This window comes from Stegostoma tigrinum, chromosome 9 (assembly GCF_030684315.1).
Source record: "Stegostoma tigrinum isolate sSteTig4 chromosome 9, sSteTig4.hap1, whole genome shotgun sequence".
NCBI lineage: Eukaryota > Metazoa > Chordata > Chondrichthyes > Orectolobiformes > Stegostomatidae > Stegostoma > Stegostoma tigrinum.
Window position 1 is genome coordinate 68,982,164 of NC_081362.1, and position 27,607 is coordinate 69,009,770.

General features: G+C 40.9%; 1 protein-coding gene across 2 annotated transcripts in view; it reads right to left on the reverse strand.

Annotated features, from left to right (window-relative positions):
- LOC125454665 (protein kinase C epsilon type) overlaps positions 1–27,607 on the reverse strand; it is a 556,093-nt gene that overhangs the window by 79,050 nt on the left and 449,436 nt on the right. For both annotated transcript variants that reach the window (XM_048535674.2, XM_059648613.1), the window contains one exon: positions 26,824–26,978. In XM_048535674.2, coding sequence (XP_048391631.1) covers positions 26,824–26,978 — 155 coding nt within the window. The remainder of the gene's footprint in view (positions 1–26,823; positions 26,979–27,607) is intronic.

Consider the following 27,607-nt stretch of genomic DNA (forward strand, 5'->3'; position numbering starts at 1 on the left):
GACACTGACAATTTGGGGTCAATAGGCTGTAAACGAGAAACAGTAATTGAACTGTTTGTTTGTGTTCATTTTGAATTGGATTAAACAATTAAGTAGGAATTCAAACACAGGTTTAGGAGTTGAACCCAATGCCACGCAGATGCCTTCAATTTATAAATAGGGAATTTTTTATATAACAGCAACATAATGAGCAATTCACTTCAAATAAATGAGCGACATCTGGTCTTACTTTCTGTCGGAGGCTGCTAACAAATTAGCAATGTTGCTGTAAATGCTTCACTTTAAACTAAGCAGCTAAACTGTTTAGTTCTGTTGACCATTCACTCTTAAACATCCGCTAATCTCTATAAACCACTTAATAAGTACAATGAACAAGCTTATTCGATTAAATGGAACCAAAAACGGTGGTGATTTAATTAATTTATTTTCTCTCTGTTTCCTTCTTGTTATGTGATTTTTTTTATCCAAACTTTGCCCAGGTAGCTTCTCAAAATTCTGCAAGCATGAAATTCAAATGCCTGGTGTCTCTTTTGGCTGTTTCATTGTGACATATGCACTCTGCATCTGAAGAGCTCAAATGTCAAGATCACAGGTATCTAGAAGTCGGTGCAATGCATAGCAAACCTTCCTCATTCATTCCTGGTGGAACAGATGACAGCAAGCAAAATGGGGGCCTCTCCTGGGATGATTTAAAAGGCAAATCAAACAGTTGAGGTGTGTTTTGATTTACTGTGTTCAGGTGGAAGCATTGATGAATTACCGGAGAAGTTTGAAGGTTTTTGTTGGCTGTGCATAGGCTGAGAGAATTAAATAGCCTTTGCTAATGACATGGGCAGTAGTTGTGGTGGGGATTAGTTAACTTAATTGGATAGCTGGTTTGCAATGTAGAGTGACACCAATAGGTTCAATTCCCACATTAGCTGAGGTTACTATGAATGACTCTCCTTATCAAGCTCTCCTTTTACCTGGGATGTGGTGACCCTCAGGCTAAACCACCACTGGCCATCTCTCTCCTTCACCCTTAGGGCGGGGACTGCATCCCCCAGTGCTGGTCAAAATCACTGTTGTCTAAACCTTATCTCTAACCAACTTCTTCCAATTGGTTTCTCACAGTTTGCTGTCGACAGATATATGCGAGAAGTGACAAAGACACTCTCCTGGAAAAGAAGGAACTTCACCATGTCAGGGAGGAGGGAAGATCAAAGTGGGAATTACAGACTTGCTGATATCCAGACCCTCATGTCAATAGGGGCACTTCTGCAACCAGACAAGACTACCACACAATGAATGTGGAGTCAGTGTAAGAAGTTCTGATTGGTGAAAACCCACTATCCTTGAAGCAACCACAATACCTTTACCTCGGGCAGTCAACAATTCCTAAAATCTTTGAGACTCCAAGTTATGTTAAGAAGATGGCCATCCAGAGGCAAGAACTATTCTTCAATACCATGTCTCTTGATGGTAAACAAAAATGCTGGAGATCACAGCAGGTTAGGCAGCAACCATGGAGTGGAAGCAAGGCAATGTTTCAAGTCAAGATGACTCTTCATCAGAGCTCTGAAAGTTCTATTTTATTAGACTGTAGTAACATATTAAAATTCAGTTGTTACTTGAATCCAGCAAGCCTCCGTACTGCTTTTATTATGGTAAAACTGATTTTCTGGCTGCAAGTACCCATTCAGAATCAACATGTCAAGTCGTGAATGAAAAATGTACCTATAGCAGATATACAGCAGGACAATATTCGTGCAATTCTGCTACCTACCACAAATAAATATGGAGATCATGACAAGCACCTTACTGACCACTTAAAAAATGTGACTCTTCATTCCAGATTGGTCAGAGGTGACTGGAAGAAACAATGAATCAGTTCCTTCCAATGAAGTGATGTACAATGTGTGTTCACAAACATACCCCATTGATTTTGCGTGAATGAAGAACTAGACAACACATGTCCATGACCTAAAATTAGAAGAACAATCTCTTTGCCTACTATTTGAATCAAACAGAACACAAAAGTAAATTACATTAGACCAGATCAGGCAGAGATAGAACTTCACCCAAATAAATTTTGGTGTATATCTTGTTGCAACCTCGATGGAAGAACTGCACAGTTACTTTCTCCAGAGTGCTCATTTCTTTAGCTTTTTTCTCTATGTAAAGTACTTTGTTCTTTTTTTCTCATTTCTAATTATTTTTCCCTGTTCAAGTTATTTAACCTATTACATAATTTGTTTCAGTCATTCAAGGGACAATGGCATTGCTGGCTGGACCAGCTTTTATTGCCCATCCCTAGTTGGCTTGAAGAGATGGTAGTGAACTGTCTTCTTAAACTGCTACAGTACATTTAGTGTGGGCACATACACAGTGCTATTTGAGAGGGAATTTCAGGGTTTTGATCCAGCAACACTGAAGGAACAGTTATATTTTTCCTAAGTTGGGGTGTTTGGGGGGAATTCTCACTAATGCATGAGACTTATCATTTCATTTTCTTTCTCCCAACTTCAAATGTTGTGCCATTAAAACATTTATGTCTGTGCTCCTAAGCCCTGTTTTTAATTTCAACTTCAACTTGTTCGCCATTTCAGGTGAATTCACTGGTCAGGTATTGAGCAACTATCTACCAGTCCACTAGCCACACAGAGAACTGTAAAAACCTCCTGGTTAATGAAGTAGCTGCATTTTTCACAGTTTAATACTGATCTCCAGTTAATCATTCTGTCACAATGCAATTGCTCTATTTGCAGTTCACTAATATGCTATCTGAAATTAGTACAGTCATCTCTTTTTCAAAATGTTCTGTTGAAACACGTGCTGTTGATGATTTGACCTTAGGTTCAGGGTCTGCTTCGATCTCTCCTCTGTGAATAGTTTCTCTTCCATATACTTTATTTCACCTTGCCATATTTCATCCTACTCAAGCTTCAGGCTTTCCCAGTCAGTTGTTTTATTCTCTAATTACCTTGGAATATCATTTAATTCTGGAAATCATTCACTTCAGCTGTTTAAAACTTCTGAATTAGCCCTCTTTCTGTTTCTGTGAAGAACTATTTATAACTTTAAATATCGGCCTTGAGAATTTCAACATCTGATGGCAACCTATTCATTTAGCTTTGTAATTTATCTCTCATAACTAAAGAATTTACTGAATTGTAGGCTCTGTAACTCTGGTAGTCATGTTCTTGTTCTGATCAAGAAGATGCTTTATAATGGCTATACCTGTTAATCCTAGTGATGCCTCCTTCACCTTATGTTTTAGTGAGATTAGCTGCAGTTCTCTGTTTCAGTGATGTAGCCCAGAAACAGACCCTTCAGTCCAACCAGTCCATGCTGACCATAATCCCAACTAAACTAGACTCACTTGCCTGCACTTATCCCTCCAAGCATTTCTTATTCATATAGTTATCTAAATGCGTTTTAAATTTAGTAATATACCTGATTCCACCACTTCCTCTGCAAGTTCATTCCACACACTAACATTCCCTGTGCAAAAAAAATTGCCCCTCATGTCGTTTTTAAATCTTTCTCCTTTCATCTTAAAAATATGCCCCCTAGTCTTGAAATCTCCCACCATAGGGAAAAGATATCTGTCATTCATCTTATCTATACAACTCATGATTGTATAGACCTCTATAAAGTCACACCTCAACCTCCTACGCTCCAGTGAAAAAAAAATCACTGCCTATCCAGCCCCTCTGTAAAACTCAAACCCTCCATTCCCAGCAGCATCTTGGTAAATCTCTTCTGAACCACCTCCACCCTAATAATATCCTTCCTATTAAAGGGAGGCCAGAACTGGATACAGAATTCCAGAAGAGACCTCACCAATGTCCTGTACAACCTCAACCTGACATCACAACTCATACACTATAGTCGACTACATACTATATTTCTGTTCTTTTAATCAATGTTTCCATTTACACTTTTCTCAATGCAAGTTAGTTCTTCTCCCTTATGTTCTGGATGGAATTTGGTGAAGGCAACAGGGTGTTGCCCCATTACAGTCAAAGCGAATAAACAGCACAGAAACAGGCCCTTTGGTCCAACTCATCCATGCTGACCAGATATCCTGATTTAATCTAGCTCTATTTGCCCGCGTTTGGCCCATACCCCTCTAAACCTTTCCTATCCTTGAGTTCATCCAGATGCATTTTAAATGTCATAATTGTACCTCCACCACCTCCTCTAGTAGCTCATTCCGTACATGCACCACCCTCTGTGTGAAAAGTAAACCTATGCCTTTTAGTTTTGGGCTCCCCTACCCTGGGGAAAAGACAGTGACAATTGATCCTATCCATACCCTGCATGATTTTATAAACCTCTATAAGGTCACCTCTCATCCTCTGATACACCAGGGAAAATAGTCCCAGCTAGTCAGCCTCTTCCGATAGCTCAAACCCTCCAACTCCAGCCAAATCCCTGCAAATCTTTTCTGAACCCTTTCAATTGCACAACATCTAGCCTATAGCAGGGAGACCAGAATTGAATGCAGTATTTGAAAAGTGGCCTGACCAATGTCCTGTACAATTGTAACGTGACCTCCCAACTCAATGCACTGGCCAATAAAGGCAAGCATACCAAATACTTTCTTCACTATCCTGTCTACCTGTGACTCCACTTTCAAGGAAAAATGAAGCTGCACCCCAAGGCCTATTTGCTCGGCAACACTCCCCAGGACCTTACCATTAAGTATATAAGTCCTGCTCTGATTTGCGTCTCCAAAATGCTGCACCTCATATTTATCTAGATTAAACGCTATCTGCCATTCCTTGGCCCATTCGCCCATCTGATCAAAGTCATGTTGTACGAATGCCTTGCTGAAGTCCACATAGACAACATCCACCAGGCTGCCTTCATCAATTTTTTCATTACTTCTTCAAAGAAACCCGATCAAGTTAGTGAGACATGAATTCCCCATGCACTAAGCCATGTTGACTATCCATAATCACTCCTTGCCTGTCCGAATACATGTAAATCCTGTCCCTCTGAATCCCCTCATTAGCTGGAGACCTGACAAGAACTTTTTGGGAAGGCTCACAGCATTAAATATCAATCAGACACCTTTCTAGGATCAAGGGCTCCAGAGGTGTTGGTGCTGTCTGCAGATAGCTGCCGACCTGTTATACAAAGAGTGGCCAACAGATATTCATTGCTCAACAGCAACACTGGAACAGGAATAGTGAATGCCAGGCTGAAGGCACATATTCACTGTGGGAACCAGTTCACAAATGAGTGATGGTGAGAGGGGCACCATAGATTAGGGGGCAGTGGGTGATGGGGTTGGAAGTGAGGGAGTGTAGGTTGCTTTGTCCCCATCCCTGCTTTGTCATGCCTCACTTGCAGTCAGGGACTGAGTGCTGTTGAATGAGGTACACTAGCTGGGACCCCTAAAGCAACCCTAATAAATTTCTGGATTTTCAGTACAGTGTGTCTGCCAGCAACACAGGGTGAATACTACTGGTGGTATTGGTAGCAGGGAGGAAAGGCTATGCATGAGCTTTCTTACACTGGGCTAATATTGGGACAGAGGCAAGAAGACAGTGAGTACCCACTTGCCACCCTCCTGCCCAATTAAATACCACCCAGCACCAAACTCACCTAGGCAAGACATTTAACTTTGCCCTCTTATGTGTAAAATAGGCCTGTCAGTGTACCTATAAGAGTAAAAATATTTACTATACCCATGCTTCAACAGTAACATGTTATTAATAAAATAAACAGACCACATAGCTCTGCTATTCAGATGTTTAATCGACAAGTAAAGGCTTGGCTTGAAAAAGTATCAAAATTTAGCAGTGAATTAAGGCATTTCCTGATCTCTCATATCAAACAAGGGTTACTTTCCATTACACATCAGTGAACTCGAGCTGGGTTAGGGCTCATGAAAACACACAGCCAGCAGCTGCCTCAAATTGTACAGAACAGCTAAATTAATTCCATACCCTGTTTTGTTTTATACTTAAAAAAAGACCTCCTGTATTGTTAATAGGGTAGTGAACAGGAAGTAATATGACACTACAAGTCATCATAAAACTGGTGGGCCTCACATGAGCTCTTGCAGCAGTGACAACCATGCATTGTTATTTGAATGAAGTTCTCAATTCAAACTCTTCTGCCAATGCTTAAGGTTCAGCTCCTGAAGCGTTTTATCATCACCTACCTTTACTCTTCAACCATTCATTATGCAGTTGTCCTATAAACAGCATTGTTGTATTTGGGTTCATAGAATCCCTCCAGAGCAGAAAGATGCCATTTGGCCCATCAAGTATGCACTGACCCACCGACAAGCATCCTATCTAGACCCTGCACCCCATCCTCTCCTAGTAAGCCCAATTTACCAAGGCTTATTTGCAAAGCTTGCACATCCTTGGACACTACAGGGCAATGCACCATGGACAATCTACTAACCTGCACATCTTTGAACTGTGGGAGAAAATTGTCCTTTGTTCACATGGAAAATGACATCATCTAACCAGCACCTTTCTTCCCTGGGCCTCTAATACTTTGTAATTTCAACATGTGAAATGTTTGTCCTTTACATGATCACTAAATGCCTCTTCTCCAAAAGTGCGCAATGAATTTCATGAGAAACTTCAGGCACCTGGAGGCTTCCTCTTTCAAGTCAAAACACATTTTGAATTGCTCACTCATTGATGTGGTATTGCTCATGTTCTAGTGTTATTGCTGGCCAGCAAGTATTTAATCATATATATCTATGACGATTTTTTTGAGCAGAAACATTGATTTAAAAGTAAATTCCAGGACACTGGAGTCTTAGCAGCTGATCTGGTTGTGGCCATTGAGGATTAAGATGCAGTAGTGATATGGTATAAGGAGCAGTGAAGTGGATCAAACGCCACACACTATCAGGCAGAGTAAAATGTGGTTGTGGCTATCATCTTGAGCAGCAGTTCTGAAAGCACTGCTGGGATGGGCCAGGCATTGGATTAGTGAAATTGGATTATGATAAAGGAAAATGAAAGGTTGAAAGGGCCTCAATAATTCCTGTGATGAATAAAGAGAATGGGTTCACTGGGATAAAATATGAAAAGTACATGTTACATAAGTAAACAAAACAGAAGTTGCTGGAAAAGCTCAGCAGGTCTACCAGCATCTGAGAAAGCAAAAAACAGAGTTCACATTTCGGATCTAGTGACGCCTCCTCAGATCCTTCCTGGCTTACAGTATCCGCAGGTCTTTCATTTTTATTTATGCTACGTAAGTAATTAGAAAGGAAAGAGGATCCTGGGAAAAGATGTAATTGGTATTGCTAAATACAACGGGAAGAAATCTTTCAACATTATGACAAGAAAATGTTATTAAGAACAAGTGAAAATGGTAAAAGGTGCAAACAAGCTTCCGAATATGTTTTTCACTTATTTACAGGGGAGATATGAATGATATGCTTTCCTTCAAAAAGATAACCTGAGCAAAATTATCTCTACTATGCATTAGATGGAACACATGATAAATAGCCTCAAAATACATCAATCCTCATGGAAAAATGGGGTTTATTCCAGAGTGCTGAAAAGAGAAAAAAACTAGGGAAGTGATCTGTGATGTACTGACAAAGTATTACTGGGCTTTGATAAGATAACAAATTGAAAAAACATCTAACATGCTGACTGTATTCAAACAAAGAAAAAAAACAGATAAAACATTTACAGTTTATATCATTTTACTTCAACTCCATCTAAAATAAAGTCACTGCAGTCCCATCAGATCGCCCCCTCATTAGAGACTGGTGGTGGTTTTACTTGACAGTCACCATACCTCAGGCATGGGGAGAGGTTGAGAAGGAAGTTCCTTCATGGTAACCTTAGCCAGTGTAGGAATTGAACCCATGTTGTCAATATCACTGCACACTGCAAACTAATTATTCAGCCATCTGTGCTAACTGACCCACAGACCCGTATTGTATAGATTGTCGGAGGGACAGCTGGCAGGTTTGTTAGATGCACTGGATCTGAAGCACTGGAGTTCATCAGAAGTATTATATATGATATATATGATATTGATGATATATGGATGCCTGTTTCAGGCTGTCTCCATTGACAGGGTAGTAACTGTCATGGACAGCCAGATCCAGCACATTTTATGTCTGCCAGATATGCACATAGACTTGTACTCCATCACTTTTGTCATAGGTGCCCACCACGAATGGCGATGTGAGAAGCAACGTCACTCCATGTGCCCTTTCTTTTCAGGGAAACAGCGCAGTTCCAGTAGGCACCCATACAGAAACGACGCAACAGACAGCAACACAAGGCGCTTTTTCTCAGGACAGTGTAAAGGCGCCTGGTCTTTCCATCTCCATCTTCGTGTTACCCCAAAGCCTGCATCAGGTCAAACTGAGATGGGTCAGCCTGTATGTGGGCAGGCATTTTTTTTAAAAAATTCATTCATAGAACATGGAAGTTGCTGGCTAGCTAGCCAGCATTTACTGCCCATCACCAAATGCCTTAGAGAGGACACATCGGAGACACAAGTCAATCTTTAGTAAATATAGGTTCATATGCATTGTTAAAGTGTCTGTTCAAGTATAATCTTCACTGAGGTGAAACACAATATGCAGAGGTGATGCTAAAATCTGCAATGCACACATCATTCCACAATGCTACCCACATCATGAGTGACTGTACAGAAACAATGATGATTCCAGAGACACAGAAACAAAAACTGCTGGAGGAGCTCAGCAGGTCTGACAGGATCTGTGATCCTGACAGGATTGAGTAGAGAAAGCACAGTTAATGTTATGAGTCCAGCGGCCCTTCTTCAGATTCTGTTTTAGATTCCCAGCATCCACATTTCCTTGTTTTAATATTATGATTCCACAGACTTCTGGTGGGAAAAGTTTCATGCAACCTTTCAGCTTTTCACAGAAACATATTGCCATTCAAGCTGGAAGATATACAATGGGCAGCTGAAAGGTCCACCCTGCTTCAAAGCGTAATGGCCTGCTGAGAGAAGTCAACCAAAGCACAACCTCTTGCAGGTTCAGCACTGGCCTACTGGATAATCAAACATTTCCCGGGAACTTAGCAGCTGTTTTATACTCTGAAACATTGAAGGGTTACTGGTGTTGGAAGGGTCTGAGGGAAATCCTTCAGGATTCCTCTTGACTTGCTGCCTATCATGACAGACTTCACCGCACAACACTCAGATATGACAGGTTGACTGAAGCCTGAAGAGCTAATCTAACCTTTGTGGCCTCTCTCTCTATCCATCACCCCTCATGACATTGTTAGTACATTGTCTCACGGACTGCTTTTTTTTACCCTAATGGACAGTTGGATATGCAATTTGCAGATATTTGAATGTGAGAGCCTATGAAGACACCAAGTATATAATCAGATGGATAAGAAGACATTTGTTCAGTGCCACAAAAAGTCAAGGACTGTAAAAATAACAAGGACTACATGTCCTTTGCACTAAATAGGGGCTGCTTGCCAGATTTACAACAAAACCATAAACAATTACACAAAGTCCAAACCCAGCTCATTCATCCTGGAAATGGGTTTCATAGGTGCCATTAGCCATATCCTTGCATTCTTACAATTCACTGAGTGAATCTGATAGCTGCAAAGCATTGCCTTCCAATGCTGGCTGGGAATTGTGTTCTACCTTTAAATGTCTTGTGGCTTAGCTTACATGCCAAGGTGGCAGTTAGCACTCATAGTGTAATGGTCATGACTGAGGCCATTATTTTGTAATGTGCATTCTTGGACAATGAATGAGCACCTATTGATGAAAAGCAGATAAGTGACTTCTGGGCTCGGTCTAGGACACAGAAATTTCCCCCATTCTGTATGTTCCCTTCCATATTGTTGGAATCCCCATGGCCTCGTTGGCCCTCCACCTTTCCCATATCGATATCAGAAGTACTGTGAAAACCTGCCTCCACAGCACCCAGCCTGGCCTATGTGTAATTGCGAGATTGATTGCATTTGATCTGCAGACCTGACCATGGCCCAATTCCCTAACAGCAAGGACAGAAATCCCCAGGCTTGACGAAGATAAAATCCTGGATTGACTGTGGCCAATCCCCTGTGGTTTAATCAGATAAGCCCTTTGAGTGACTGGAGTCTCTTGTCATCTCACGCAGGAAAACTGTTGGCACTTCCTTCAGCTACAATGCTGATATATCACAAAGCTGCACAATGGCATGTCCACCCCTTGACCTAGAGCTCCACAGCATTAGATGGAACTTGCCTCTCCCTCCGTGTTAAAATACATGCAAGTTAGCAGAGTCTGGCAACCTGTAGCTGAACACTAAAGATCTTGTCTGCTAACAAAGCAGTATATTGAGGCTGGCATCTTCCAAGTAAGCACAAAGTGAATGAGTGCTCAGAAAACAAGTGAAGAGCAGTGAGATGTTTCTTGTGCAGATGCAACGCAGTCCAGCAGAAACGCACAAGGTGTCCCTAACCACCTAAGTATTGAAAGGGTGAAGTGGTATGTGAGTTGGTCCGAGTTAAACACAACAATAATGGTGAGGCTGGTGGTTTGCCAATGTCGAGAAGGATGGTGACACAGAGTTATTGTGGTCAAGACGCAGTTGCATGATGGTCATGACATACATTCAAGTCAGGAATTTGCACCACCTAGTTTCTCAGTGGAGGAGAGGGGGATTGAAAGTGGCAATATATATAATACAACATATAATAAAACTCAGGAACTGTTCCAAAAAATAATTAGATACTGAAATAGAGCGACTTTAACATCTTTCTGGGTGGATGAATCGAAATCCACCCTCATTTGTAATGGGTCTTGTGATTTTGCAAATTCTTGGACCCATGTTGCAAATAATGATGTGAGCTTTCAAACTCCGTATTACCAAGCTCAGAACCCCTCCAAACCAAGCTCTGCAGATTAATTATGGCAATCTAAACCCCTCTCTCATCCCCAAGGGCAGGCAGAGCTATGTGCTGCTCCATGTGCACCAGCAAGGCTTCTCCATCAATGTTATTGAAGACTGTACTGATAGTAACCTGTGATGGTGCTAGTCCTCACGCTTCATAGCACCACCTGGTGAATGAATTTCTCTCCCAGCCACTCTCTGGTCCTCTCCCCTGCCCTCCTCTGTCATTTTCTTCTCTGCCTCTGCACAGTAATACTCCCAGGTCCATCCTCAATTCCCTCAGGTGTCACTCCCAAAATCTCACCTCCTTTTCCCAGGACTGCTCAATAGTGAATAGATTTCCTAATCTTGTGAAACTTCTCTCCTACATGTTCAGTCAGTCACAACAGTGAAGGAATGTAGAGATAGCAAGAATTGTATATGCTGGAGCCAGAGACAACACAGTGTGGAGGTGGAGGAACACAGGAGGCCAGGCAGCTTCAGAGGAGCAGGAAATGTTGGAGCTCTGAAGTGGGAATGGGAAGAGATAAAGAGGAGCAGACCACACAATATTGATTTCTATCCTTGAAAATGAGCATATCCTGTCCCTATAACATGGAAAAGTTCATACCAAACATGAACAGTTGGCATATTAAGTCTGAACTGAATCTAAATCAGTTCTAGACTGTAGCAGTGAAAGTAGCCTGAGGTTAATGAGAGCAGCAAAAGAGAAAGGTTTTGCTGTAATGGCTGTTTGGATTTTATTCACAGCACAATGAGTTCAGTATTATATTTTCTTAACCGATCTCTCTGCAAGCCATAACATGCTTGTGAGAATATGTGATGAAGAACAACAACAGTTTACTGTTGAGTTTTTCAAACAATTTTTTTTTCTCCCTGTTGCACATCAGCATTCTAAGCACTGGGAAAAGGTCAAATAAAGTTAAATGAGATGAGATGAAAAGCAAAGATTTCTACCAGCGTTGCTCACAAAGCAGTGACAAGTAGTGTGTGCTTTTCTCTTCTCCCTTTCTGAGTACAGAACATTTTACCAATGAGACATAAATCCTTGTGATAAGATATTAAAGAAGCTTAAAGATCAAAGGCAGAATCATCCAAGCAAAATAAGGCAAATTCCATCTAAAGAACAAATTAATGCTGGTTGTAAAATGTTGCATGCACATATCTTAATATCTCAGTCTGACTTACACTGCCTGTATCATTTGTAGGAAGGAATTTTCAAACTATTTAATTTCAAGGCTCCTATGGACTGTTTGTAGATTTTAAAAAGTTGTGGTTCCAGCACTGAGCCCTGCAGCACTTATACTAGTTACTGTCAATTTGAAAATGACTCCTTCACCACCCCCCGAAATCTGTTTTCTGTGGTTAACCAATCCTCCATCCATGCTAATCCGATAATACCCAACACATGAGCTTTTATCTCATATAATAACCTTTTATGTGGCACCATATCAAATAGCTTTTGGAAATCCAAGGACACTATATTTACTTGTTTTCATTCATCCACCTTGTCCAATATATTCTCAAAGGACTCTTAAGAAGTTTGTTAACACCACTTTCCTTTCATAAAGCTACAGTGACTCTGCCTGATTGCATTCTGATTTTCAAAATGTCCCAGCATTATCACCACCTCCATATAATGGATTCAAGCAGTTTCCTAATGACAAGTTCCTGAATTCTGTCTCCCTCCTTTCTTGAATAGGCAATGTTAAATTTGTCATTTCTCAATCTGCTAGTATCTTTCTAGAATTGAGGAAATTTTGGAAAATTAGAACAAATATATCTACTGAGCTCATTCAAAGTACTTTGGTAATCATTGACAGTCTTTGTCTCTTCCAACCTTATAGGTAGTAAGTTCCAGGTGATCATCCAGGAGCTGTATAAAACTTTTTCTTCACATATGCATCCATCGCCTGCCTAGAACATTGAATTATGCCCCTAGGCCTTATACTGTTAGCTGATGGGGTCAGGTTTTCATTGAACACTTTATCTAAAACCTACCATAATTTTATGAACCTCCATGAAAGTTCTGTTAATGTCCTTTGATTCAAGGAGAACAACCCCAGCTTCTCAAACTTGACCTACAGTCCCTTTCCACTGGAGTCATTTTGGTAATCTTCTCTGCAAACTCTCAGAGAATCTCAAATTCTTTGTAAAGTCTGATGATCAGAACCAGATGTAAAGGTCATAATTGTGGCCTACCCAGAGCCTTTTGATGGTTCCCCATAACTTTTGTACTTACCTAGACTTATGAAGCTCAACATGGGATGTACTTGTGAACTATTTTCTCAAAAGTCATGTCCTTAGCCATTTTTTCCATCTGAACTAACAGTGAAGCTACATTCCATATCCCTCAATTTGCTAACGAGCTTTCATGTAAATTTCATCAAATGCTTTCTTAATATTCATATAAACAATATTCATGTCATTCTCTTCAACAACATTCTCTTCTTTAACCAAAAGTGTCAATAAGATATTATTCAAACATGTTCTGCCTTTAACAAACCATGCTGGCTCTCCTCAATAAACTTAAACTTCTCACAATCGTACTGATACTTTCCTTAATTATTGTTTCAAACTTTACCCTCCACTGACGTTAAATTTTTATTTTGATGTTTAATTTAACTTGTTGTTCCTCGGAATTTCTTTATATCCTTTTCCTTATACCTGAATGATTTGCCATTCTTCAATCCCCTCATACCTTCACCATACGTGGAGGCACTGGAAAACTGTGGCAACATTTGTGCTCTTTCCAACATTTGTGACACACCCCTGTCAACTTACTTTGCCAACCTGATATCTAGATTAGATGACTTGTTCATACTGAAAATAGTCAGGCTATTCTAAACCTCTTTTCAATCAATCATGGATCATGACTGCTCCATTTTTAATTAAAATACTTAAGGCCTTGATATTAGGTAGAACATATTAGAATAATATCTTTAGAAGAGTCCCGACCCAAAACGGCAACTTTCCTGCTCCTCTGATGCTGCCTAACCTGCTGTGTTCCTCCAGCTCCACACTGTGTTGTCTATGAATCAAAGAGTACTTCACATGTTTACATGGAAGTCTTTGAACATTCATGTTGTTGTGTATATATATTAGACAGAGGGGAATCTTCTCAGGTTGTTAAATGTTAGCAGCAAAGTTTATAGCTATAGCTGGTCTGTGGAATGTGTAGACTTGATTAGCTGCGGAAACACTTCCTAGTTCATACTGCTGCGTGTTATAATTTTGAAAACTTGAAAATTAGACTGGCTTACACTACACCCTGGCTAACATGTTGCTTTTGTGCATCTGTTTTTCATCAGTCCTGTTTACCTCAGAACATTTGTTTTTCATGTGCACCAGTGTACTTCAGTACATTTCTATACATCATTGTAAACATTAAAGATCTTGATATTAGAACAAACTGTGCCTCGTGTTCTTCCATCCACCTGATCATTTATTTTTAATGTTAACTTTACTACATAAAGCTTTGTCAAGTAATACATGGCAAACATTTTACTCTTATAGAATATTTATCTGAAAATAATGGGATTCCTACAAATTTTAAAACTTTACAAAACTGACACAATGCTTTTCAAGTTCCCTGGATAATCTGAGATGCTTTACAACTAAATAGTCACTTTTGAAGGGGTAGTAGGAACAGCAGATGCTGGAAAATCTGAGATAACATGGTGTAGAGGTGGATGAACACAGCAGGCCAAGCAGCATCAGAGGAGCAGGAAAGCTTCAGAAAAATTTTTTTTCTGAAAAAGGGTCTAGGCCTGAAACATCAGCTTTCCTGCTTCAATGGTGATGCTTGGTCTGCTGTGTTCATCCAGCTCTACACCTTGCTATCTCAGTCACTTTTGAAGTGCAGCTACTGTGATTAAATATAACAAGGTGCTGTAGATGAAAAGTGAGATAAGTAACCAGTTACACTGTTTTGATGATGTTTTGACTGGAAGAGCTTGGTTAGGGGAGTGGCAACTTCTGGAGCACAAATCCTCAGTAATATTGCCAGAGTGTTGTCAGGGCAGTATCCAGTGCGTCCAACCATTTCTTTATATCATGTGGAGTGAATTGAATTGGCTGAAGACTGATATCTGCAATGATGGGGACCAATAGAGATGAGGGCTCATTTCAACCTTAGTTCAAACATGGACAAAAGAAAACTGAGCTCTAGAAGTGAGGTGAGAGTGACTTTTTTTGACATCAAGGTTGCATTGTACCAAGTGTCATGGCAATGAGCTTTAGCAATAACCGAATCAGTGGGAATGGGGAATATCTCCACTGGTTGGGGGCATATCTGGCACATAGGAAGATTGTTGTGGTGTTGGAGGTCAGTCATCTCGGCTCCAGGGCATTTCTGCAAGTGTTCTTTCGGGTAGTTTCCTAAGCCCAACCATTTTCAGCTGTTTCTTCAATGACTTTCCCTCCATCATAAGGTCAGAAGTGGGGATGTTTGTTGATGATTGTATAATTTCCAGCACCATTCATGACTCCTCTGATACTGAAGAAGTCCGTGTTCAAATGTATCAAGATCTGTAAAATATCCAGGCTTGAGTGGTCAAGTGGCATATAATGTTCGCACCACACAAATGCCAGGCTATGACCATTGCCAATAAGAGACATTCTAACCACCATCTCTTGACATTCAATGGTGTTCCCATCACTGAATCCCCGACTATCAATATCCTGACTAGAAACTCAACTGAACTTGCCATGTGAACACAGTGGCTACAAGAGCAGGTAAGAGGCTAGGAATACTGCAGCAAAAAAGTCACCTCCTGACTCCCCAAAGCCTGTCCATCATCTGCAAGGCACAAGTCAGGATTGTGATGGAATATCCCCTACTTGTCTGAATAAGTGCAGCCCCAACAGCACTCAAGGAGCTTGACAGCATCCAGGACAAAAGCAGCTCGCTTGATTGGCACTACATCCACAAGCATTCACTCCCTCCACCACCGACACTCAGGAGCAGCAGTGTGTACTATGTACAAGATGCACTGCAGAAAGTCACCAAAAATCCTCAAACAATCCTCCTTCCAAACCCACAACTATTTCCATCTAGAAGAACAAGGGCAGCAGATACATGGGAACACAGTCACCTACAAGTTCCCCTCCAAGCCTCTCACCATCTTGACTTGGGAATATATCACCATTCCTTTACTATCACTGTGTCAAAATCCTGGAATTCCCTCTCTAATAGCATTGTGGATCAATCCACAGCAAGTGAACTGCAGTGGCTCAAGAAGGCAGCTACCACCACCTTTTCAGGGGCAACTAGGGACAGGGAATAAGCTGGTTAGCCAGCGATGCCCACATCCCACAAATTAATTTTTAAAAAAAAGAGCTGACTGACCCCAGTGGAATCCAATCAGGGCTTCAGTTTGCAGATTAGAGTAAGCTGCAGTACTTGCTAGCACTGTGATGACTCCTTCCATCATTTCTTTGATGCTTGTGAGTAGACCGATGGGGTAGTAATTGATCAGGTTGAGTGTGTCCTGCTTTTTGTGTATTTGACACAACTGGAAACATTCCACATTGTTGTATTGTGGCCATCCTGGAACAGTATGGCTAAGGGCATGGTTAGTGCTGGAACTAGAGTGTTGTCAAAGCCTATAGCTTTTTCCATTATCCAGGGCGTTCTGCTGTTTTTTGATAACACAATGGAGTGAATCAAGTTGTCTGAAGTCAGGTGTCTGTGACGTTGAGATGGATTTTCTTTTGCTAAAGACTGTTCCAAGAGCTTCAGCCTTACCTTTTGCACTAACATGCCAGGCTTCTCCAGTGAGTTGTTTGATCATTCACCTCATTCATGACTTGATAAGGCTGGATGGCAGAGCTTAAATCTTTTCCATCGGCTGTGGGATTGCTTAGCTCCATCACTTGCTGCTTATGCTGTCTGGCATGCCGGTCATCCTAAATTGTATCTTCACCAGGTAGACATCTTATTTGTAGTTGTGCCAGGTAGAGTTCCTGGCATGCTTTCCTACACATTTCATTGATATCCTCATCAATAAGTGGAATAAAGCTGTCAAGAACATAAGTCATGGGACTTACTTGATGTAGCGTCATTTCGTCTTTTGTCCTAAGCTAGTTTCATATTTCTATTTTCTCTGCAAACTAATCTAAATTTCCTGACACTTCCTCAAACTCTTTTTTATCTTGACTTTTATGTAATTCAACACTACCCTCTGAGGAACAGTCACTGGACCTGAAATGTTAACTGTGATTTTTCTTCACAGATGCTGACACACCTGCTAATCTATTCCAGCAACTTCTATTTATGTTCTACCTTTTTAAATGCTGTAATCAACTCAACATTGATTGCTGCGTGTAAAAGTTTCTTCTAATCATTCTTATTATGCATCGAATTTTTAACACGAGTTCATTGGATCATGAACTATTATGAAAAATAACCTACCTGATGTTGGAGATTTTTAGTATTAAAAGATTGCCAATATGGTTTGGTGTTCCCTTGCCATCTTAGTGATATTCAGTCCTATAAAGTAAATTTTGCTGAATATTGTTTTGCTTGCGAGACCGGGTCATCACTGTCAGAGCATTATATCCTCTGATTTTTCTGCGTGCTCTGTGGGTGAGTGTTTAATGTGTGTGGGGCTTCAAAATTACATTGCATAACTGCAGTAACTCAAGAGTTCACTCGTTCATGACCAACACAGGGACTCTTGGCTCAGGACCAAACAGTTGAGAGGGAGCATTGCTTAGAGGGTACTCCTGTTCTTCACCTACTGATGAAAACCCAGCCTGGTAGCAAGGTGATTTGACTGATATCAACGTTGTATGCCGTCAAGGGAAATACTAAACTAATTATTATACTATTATAATCTGTGGATGAGCTGAACTGTCAGGTTACATGTACAGAGCAGTGATATAGTCTTTAAATTGCTCTTCAATTTGGACCTTTCACAGCCATCTGAGTAACTAAGTGGGCGCAAATCGCAGGTTCTCTGGCATCACTGGGTAGTTCCGTAACATAAATTCAGTCAAATATGTAGAACCAGTTTCAGAATATCTTTTGGTTTGAGTCATAAATTGTGTACAGAGTCATAGAGGAGTGTGCGCATGTAATATTTTAACTTCCACTCATGTGATGTGTCCAGAAGTCAGGAATACAAAAGGATGGAAATTGTGCTACATAGAATTCTGAGGTCCCAGTTGGAAGACTGTATCAAATTCTGGGCCCCACAACACAGGAAGTAGATATTGGTCTTGGGCACGATGCAACAGATTGACCAGAAAGAAATGATTGTTAAAAGGCTGAAATTACAAGGTCAGGTTTCACAAAATAGACTTGTACCCTCCTGGATCTAGAAGATTCAAAGGTCTCCAATAGAGGTGAATTTGTGGATATGATAAAATAGATAGAAACTATTTCCTTTGATGGAAGATCCAGAACAACAGGCTATAAACTTAAAATTAGAGAAAGGCCACTCAAGGATAACATGAGGAAGCTTTCTGACATCCACAGTATAACGGAAATTCAGAAATCTCTGTCCAAAAAAGCTCTTTAAGTTATGTTAATTAAAAAGTTCAACAATATGACAGCTTATAAAATGAAGACTGGTAGACTGCACAGGAACACAGATTGTTACTGTGCAGAAAGAGACCATTCAACCCTTTGCTTCTGAACCCAGATGGAGTTACGATACAGATCAATTCATGATCATGTTAAATGATGGAACAGACTAGAAGGGTTGAACAGCCTGCTTGCATTCTTGTAGCAAGGAATGTATAATCAAGGAGATCCTACAAATAACCTGACCAAAAACATGTTAACACGTTGCTGACAGGACTTCTTTTTAAACTAATCAAGGAATTGCCAAATTTAACAAGGCATCTATATAAAATTAAATAAACCATTTCTTTTAAAAGGTCTTTTCCATCAATGCTTTGGCTTACAATAGCTTTAAACAATTGGTATGGCAGACAGCTGTTCGCACAAGGGCTTCTGACTGAGTAGCAAGACGGAGATGTCTATAATGATGCCCATTCAGCAAAGAGTTTCCAGAGTTTGCGGAGGACTAAAATCTGAATGTGGAATAATGAAGCATCCTGCAGACAGAAGCACTTTGTGAACATCAATTAACATTTCATAATTAAAAGGATGTTCCTATTCAGGGCCCATGCTGTTTACCGTGTTTTGAATGAAATGGAGAAAGCTTAAGGCTAAATTGGAATACCTGATAAACAGGCAAACTGATTCTGACAGATGATGAATCTGTGGGCACAGGCATCATCACATCTTGATGCTACCAATGCAATATCATGATATCTGTATGCAGCCAGCACTAAACTCATACTTAATTGGTTGCATGTATCAACATGGGGACAAAGATCAATACTTAAAAGCAAACTTACATCTCTTCAAGTTTTAGAGATAATGGGAACTGCAGATGCTGGAGATTCCAAGATAATAAAATGTGAGGCTGGATGAACACAGCAGGCCAAGCAGCATCTCAGGAGCACAAAAGCTGACGTTTCGGGCCTAGACCCTTCATCCTCTCTGATGAAGGGTCTAGGCCCGAAACGTCAGCTTTTGTGCTCCTGAGATGCTGCTTGGCCTGCTGTGTTCATCCAGCCTCACATTTTATTATCTCTTCAAGTTTTGTTGTGTTATGGCTGAAGCAGATGCTAAGAGTTCATTGGGAGCTGAATCTGACAACATAAAGAGAGAAGAAAGGCTGAGCGTGTCAGAATGTGGAACCTGGGTTTTCTGGTGCAGTACTAGAGTTCTTGGAGGAGCAACTTTGTCTGTATCCACATGATGAAAAGGAAGTGGGGTCAGAAAAGCACATAGATTAATTTGCCTTCAGGACCTCGATGCAAATCCAAAAGAAATTTAATAACCACACATATATTCAAATAGCATATGCTACCAATTCCTCCACTAGACTCAGCTACTGGTCAAATAACCACGGCACCTTCCAAACACGCAGCCTTTCCATTATGTTGTGGTATCTACCACTGGTAGCTTGTGGTTGGGGTAGACTGCTGCCATCCTCATTTCTTACAAATGAAATCCACATATTTGGATATGTTACAACATGCTTATCTAGTTAGCAGTGGTAAGGAAAGACCACAATTGATAAACCATTCCGAAAATTCTAAAACAGCCATTTGTCTTAACAAGATGCAGGTTGTTGTGGGAAAGCAATGTGCACAAATTACATTGCTTAGTTAGTCATAATTACAAAGACTGCAACTACAGTGACTGATCACCATGTGAACTATTCTTTTTAAAGAAATGTGAGCTATCAAACCAGACTTCATTCAGGGATTTGGCCTGTCCCATAGTACTGTCAAGTGGGGTCTTGACATTGTCAGGAGACAGGAATGACATATTGGTCTCCATCAGGACCTTGTGCTAGCCTGCCTCGACTGTGCAGCATTATTAGATCAGGTGAAGATTACTTCAGCATTAACCCCTTACAACCACTGCAACAATAAAAACCTTTATCATCTAAAAGAACAGCGCACATAGACGGGAACACCACTACCTATAAGTTCCTATCCAAGCTAACAATCAGGATTTGAAAATATATTGCCACTCCTTCATCATTACTGTTTCAAAATCTTGGAAATCCCTACCTAACGCCACCCAACCAGTTGCAGTTTCCACAAGAGAATGGTTCACCAACACCTCAAGAACAATTCAGGATGGACAGTAATAATTGGCTTTGTCAGCAATATCATATTTCATAAATGGAGAAAAAATTCCCACCACTTACAGATCACCAATTTCTATTAATGAGGATCCTAATTAAATTGCATAAACTTTACCTCACTCTCACATATGAAGTAATGTTTTAATGCTCACACCCACTGCTGGCTGACATTTCCAGCTTTACAACTATGATAACCACTTTATCCGAACATTGCACAGCCAGAGAGATTAAAAGTAATTGGCAAAAGAGGCAATGGTATCATGAAAAAGAACTTATTTTTGCAAAAAGTGCTTAGGATCCGGAATGCATTGCTTGAGAGTGTAGTGAAGGCAGGTTCATTTGAAAATTCATAAGGGAATTGGATCATCATATGGAAAGAACAAATGCGCAGAGGCTACAAGGAAACAACAAGGGACTGATACTAAGGTGAATTGCTCCTGTATTATCCAAGGTCTATGTTCTAACTGGGACCTACCAGGTTTTCTGTATCATAATCATCTTCTATACCGTTCCACAGTAACTAGCATGCTTTCCTCTCTCTTGCAGAAGGTTGTGAACATCTGAAAGCAGCAAGAGCTAACTAAAAGTGAAGGCATTTGCCTGTATGCTCTCACTCACTTGGAGGAAATGCTGGCCAATACCAGAAGGGACATTGCTGAGACCACGGACAGCAGCTGGGCCAAAACCAATGAAGATGTATGTATTCTCGAACTTAAATCTTCCTCTTCACCCCCCATTTCTACCTTTCCCACAATCTCTTCTGATTTACAAACTGAAGGTGGTGTTAGTGTCAGCTCCTACTTTCCCCTATCCCTCAACAGAATCTCGTCCTTAAGGTTTTATCCCTTCAGATACTCAAGGAATGCAGGAATAGTAAGAAGTCAGTGATGATGGAGACACAGCCCCGTCACTTGATGTTACATTGCCCATATCAGCCCAGAAACTGGCAGAGCAGGTAACTTAGGTGAATGATTCAAAGTGGGCTTTGCCTATGAGGAGAGCTGGACATTAGTGCGCTGCAGCCAGGACAAGTGAGAAGGGTAGCACAGTTTTCAGCTTGCTGGTGAGTGAAATTGATCACAAAATCTGCTTTATGATGAGGACTTTTATAGGACAGCATTCAGAAGAACATTAATGGTTAATGAGAACAAAACATAAGCTGCACTTGGAAGTAGTCCAGAAAGTCTGTGATCAATATCATGGTAAATGAAGAAGTCCAGCACAATTTGGTAAACAGCTTTGCACAAACATTGCAGCCTATCTCCGTTAAGCAAAGCAACAGTGGAGAAGGCTGTTAAAGTTCGTGGGCCCACTTGTGTGGCTCATTCAAATGGCTGATATCTCAGCTTCTGTTACACAACAAGCAATCTTCAGCTAAACTCTGAGTGCTACTTCTAAAGGTCAAAATGAAGTCATGAAAGACTATATTCCAGTGATAAAATAGCAGGCTGCTGTCATTGGGTTGAGGACACCGATGTTCAAGGGGGAAAGCAGTGTGTCACAGCAGTCTCACAATCTGTCCTTTTAATGATTACCAGTCTTGCTGAGGAGAAATGACAGTGACTCCATAAAGAATGTGCCTGCTGTCCTTTGGCAGGATTTTAGAAACTGTCCTCCCCTACAAGCCAATCTATCTGTGTCTTTGTTGCTGCCTGCCAGCCCACCAGCCTAGGTTGCCCATGTTGAGATTGTGAAGACTTAAATTGCATCTTCTAAGCTTTGAGCTGCTTTACATCTTTCTCTGAGTCCACTTAGCAGTCTCCTGTACTGAAATTCAGTCACCAGTTTTCCACCAGTCACACTGCTGCTGCTGGGACTGCATCAAAGCATTAGGACAGGTAGAAACACTAAGGGAATGCGCAAATGTGATTAGTTTGTATTTCTATGCAAATGAAATCATTTCATTCAGATTTCAAATTCTGCAACTGATGCCAAGAGGACAACATAATGATCAGTGAGAGAGGGAAGGAAAGCTATGGGACTGCCGGTAAATGGGGAATTGGGGGTTGGGTTCCTGGTTATCAGAATCAAATTAGTTCTTCATGCTGGGGAGAAAGGGACCAATGATGTTTGAGCCATGTTTCATCTCCTGCCTTCTCCTCCCTTTCTTCTCCCAATTCCGCCTCCCTGATTTTTTTTTGCTTGAGAGCTGTTGGCAAAGACTCATGAGGCTATGTGGTATAAAACAGGCAAGTGTCATTCTTGAAACCCACTCTACCAAGCTCTTGTAGAATACTCCCAAACGGTCCAGGCAGTTTAATTATTGCTTGAGCTCACCAATGATCTACTCTGACCCATTTCATGTGGCAGCATGTATGCGTGCTGCCCAGATGCACATGGTTTATGCACCAGGGTAATCAGCTGGATTATCAATTCATATCCCTTGTCATCCTGTTGGACTGCCATAGCAGCTACAATGTAGTTGGGATGGTGAAATGCTACAGAACTAAGACATCATTACTAGGGCCAGGATACTGGACATTGATCTGTACGGTGCAGGCCTGTACTTTAAAGGAGTAGAATCCTTTTCAGTTCTGGATTGGGATGGTGGCCATGTGGTAATATGCATGCAATCCTGCATTTGGGCAAATATGCAGTCCTAGCAAAGCCATGTACTTGCTCTCCTTGTTTGTTTCTGACTAGAGAAAATGAAATGAAGTTGTCTCTCATTGAATAAAGGGCTTCAGTGACCTTTAATGCAACAGCGGCTGGCAAACAGTGAGGCATTGCTAGCATCTCTGACTCGAGCTTTAAATAATCCACATGCGTAACATTTATTGTTACAAGCAACTTCACAGCCACGTTTCCCTATTTTCAGGTTGTGGTTATAGTTGTTGGCAGGCTTCATTGAATTGGCCATCAGTGAAACCTAAGTGTTTCAAACAATGATGCTTGTTGAGGTTCAAGTACGAGAGCTGTTACCTGAACACCACAAGCAGATAAAGCCATTTGTTAATTTACTTCTCTCATTCCCCTCCCTCTTCCAGCAGTCGGACTGGCTTTGGGAAGTCACTGGTCATTCTCCATCACACTGCATTCCATGAGAAAAACCTTGTGTTCCCACTTCAGAGAACAACTGGCTTGTACAAGAGCCTTCAAGTCAGCACAAAATTTATTTTACACCTACTACACCAATTCCTGTAGGCATTGGAGACAACCATGAAAGCATCACAAACTTGTATGTTTTTGTATAAATCAGCCTACTCAGATATGTTATTGTTAAATCTCCAAAGGTGGATGGGACTTGAACCCAGATCTTCTGGGTTCGAAGCCCCGACACTATAAAGTGTAGAATTGTAGCAATACTCAGAATTGGCCAAACGTGTGAGCTGTTAATGATCCCCTTAATAAGCGTTGGAGATTGGTACTTCCTGTTCTGAATGTGTTCTCAGCTGTGCAAACTGAACAGAGGGCCTTGGCTTGAGCACTGAACTTCAAAGTGTCTCTGCTGGTGTTAACTGAGTTTTAAATGCTGATTGATCTGCCTACTCTGCATTGCAACAACATCTGCACCAAGGTGACGTCTGGTGCAACTCATGCCAAGAAGTTTTGTGTGTGTGTGTGTGTGTGTGTGTGTGTGTATCTGTGTGCGTGTCTTGTATGTGTGTGTGTGCATATGTCGTGTGTGTGTGTGTGCGTGTGTGTATGTGTGCGTGCAATGCAGACGCCACAGTGAATGAGGAATGGCACTCACACCACCCAAAATGTGGTTACTAACAAGTCCAATTTCCCAGTTCATATTTGAGAACTGGATCAAAATATTGTAAATAAACATACCTAAACAAGTACTAACTAGACCTGACCTCAGTCAGCTTCTGCATTCAGATGGAATTATATACATCCACAACAATCCCACCGCTTTAAAAAGAATAAGGTGTAGAGCTGGATGAACACAGCAGGCCAAGCAGCATCATAGGAGCCGGAAGGCTGACATTTTGGGCCTAGACCCTTCTTCAGAAATGGGGAAGGGGAAGGGGGTTCGGAAATAAATAGGGAGAGAGGGGGAGGCGGATAGAAGATGGATACGAAAGAATTGCAGTGGGAGTGAGATCCACTGAGGTTTTTCCGGCAGGAGGAATGTAATTTCTTTAGGTAGGCATCCGTAGAAGAGGTTTCGCAGTGGGGTTAAAATCTGCAGTTTCTGCTACCTCTGAAATAATTTTAACCCCACTGTGAAGCATCTTCTAAGGATGCCTATCCTGAAGAAGTTACACTCCTCCTTCCGGAAAAACCTCAGTGGATCTCTCTCCCACTGAGATTCTCTGGTATCCATCTTCTATCCGCCTCCCCCTCTCTCCTTATTTATTTCAGAACACCCTTCCCCTCCCCCATTTCTGAAGAAGGGTCAAGGCCCGAAATGTCAGCTTTCCTGCTCCTATGATGCTGCTTGGCCTGCTGTGTTCATCCAGCTCTACACCTTGTTATCTCAGATTCTCCAGTATCCACAGTTCCAAATATCTCTGCATTAGAAAGAATGGTGTATTTAGAATACTTTCTAAAAAGCCTTAAAAATTGTATGTTTCAGGTGGCACGATGTAATTTCACTGGGGAACGACTTGGAGAAGATATGATATAGTTAGATTAGGTAAATAATACGCATGAAAATTATTTGACATGGACAACTAACACAAGAGAAAGCATTGTTTTTTTTAAATCAACCTGTTCAGATGTGTATAAAATTTAACATGCATAAATTTTCATAACAATTAAAGGCGTTGGGCATTGCCTGGAGATAGGAACTAGCTCCACAGGCTGGATTTCACAGGCAGATGGTAGTGATATTTGCTTCTGAAATAGAACAGGCAGGCAATCCAGAGGACTAGCAACCTCATTGACCAGGAAGCGCCCAAATGTAATTAATCCACTGTGCTCAAGCAAAGGCAACCTTTTGCCACTTCATGGGCATTTCACTTTGGCATTTTGTTTTAACGAGAAGCATCAATGAATAATGGGTCCCTACTGCACTTTGATAGCTTTATCTTGCCATGCCCAGACCATTCATAGTGCCTAAGTGGCACTTAATATGGTAAATCTTTGCAGAGGAGGCGACATAGTTGTTCTCTGGCTATGCAACCAGCAGGCAAAGCCCCCGATGCCTCCAGAAACCCATCCATTTATCTGTAACTCACAATATTGGTGCAAGATTTGTGTGTCTGGTCATAGTCTCCAACAGTCTATTGCTTCACCCATACTTTTTCCCCTAACCAGAGTTGGGAGAAGCTCTGTAGGATCCAGCAAAATGGAAGATGACAGATAGCGTGTTAGCTTATAATCATGCTCTGACAAAATAGACATATTTTGCTGGGTGTAGAATTCCTGGGTTCAGTAGCATCAAATTCCCAAGCCAGAACAAAGCTCCATTCTTCACTGAATGTAAAAGAGTTTCTCTGGGATACAGGTAATTCTGTACCTTGTTGACATACTGTAACGCCTTGGGTTAGCAAACCCAAAATCTTTGCACTCTTGTGAAGTCACACAAACCTTAAGAACAGCATAAATATTCTTCTGTCTTTTCTTGACAGATACCGGGTAAGTAGCTAGAGTGTAAAATGTTTTGCTTCAACTTTCATTTCTCATTAAAAAGAATTTTGATTTCTGGATTAGATCAACCACAATCTGTGCGAATATATGACGTTACACTGATATTCATTTCAAATAGTCCTCCACAAAGCATTAAGAGTTCTGCTTATCCTGGGGGTAAAACACCGGGTTCTTGGCTCAATAACATGGCTGGTAAAGCCTTTTCTTTACACTTCACTAACAGCAACTTCCTGTGAATGATTCACAGTTTGCCCTTAAATGCTGAGAACAAGAGAGAAGAAACAAGGACCCTGTGACTGTTGTCCTATTCAGTCAACAAGAGGACAACACAAATAAACAAAGGAAATGGGAGAATGTTTCTTTTTGAAGATGGTGGGGGGTGGTGGTGGTGGCTGGATGGTTGGCGGTGGAAATGAAAAGCCTTTTATAAATTTTCACTGGATGTTGAGAGAAAGTAAAGCGATTGTGTCTCTCTACTGGCAGGTTAGCCTAGGCCAAGCATTTTGTAAAAGCCCTCACAGCATCACAATATGAGTTTGGCATCGCATCTGATTGCTGCTTCTGGTGCTATTCAAATGTAAACATTGTGAATGACAAACAAAAAAACAACAACACAGACCCATGTCTCAACATGTACGATAACTAAGGCAGTGTGCTTTGACCCAAACCTGTTGCTAAGATATGAAAGCATTTGAGCCAAACCAACCACGAACACACCAGCTGTTCCTTTTCAGCAAGTACCTGTAGATGACACCATTTTGGTGAAGGAACATGAGCGCCGAAGTGACCTCCGCTGCATAAAACCTCGAGCGAGCTTCATCAAACTTTCGGGAACGCTGAATTTGAAACATTAAATCGCCTCCATTTACGTATTCCATGACGAAGAAAAGGCGGTCCTAAATGAAGTAAGAAAGAGCTTTTACAGATAAATTGCTTAAAGCCTTACAAGGAGCTGCTGTTGGGAGAAATCAATGAAACATTTGTAGGGAAGGAGTTTCATTTTGTCAACAAAAGCTCATCAGTCAAAACTGTACTTAGCCGATGATAGAAAAATACATTTCAAAAGCATTTCTGAATGAACCATTATACCAAGTTGCTTTCACTCCTCAATCTTTCTGGTCCCACTGTCAACCTACAAGCTCTGGCAAAATCAAAGGATTTTAGCTTCTTGCATTGCATTTGGGAATCACATACATCTTGAGGGAATTTTCAATTCGTCACCCACCAAAGACTACTGGTTATAATCTAACTAGTACTTTTAATGCAAAGTTCAATCAATATTATGTACAAAACAGCAAAAGAACAGTATCTGATCCCAGGGGGACTTAATTTACATTTTTCTTGCCAGCAGAGACTCTCTCATGCACACATCTGAAGCAAATATTCTCTAACAGATTTATAGTTTTGCTAAAAGTAATGAATATGTGACATGGTCTACTTAATGATTATATCATTATCCATGCAAACTCTCATACACTCACTAACATAACTGCATTCTTTCTCAAAGGCATACATATTTCATGCA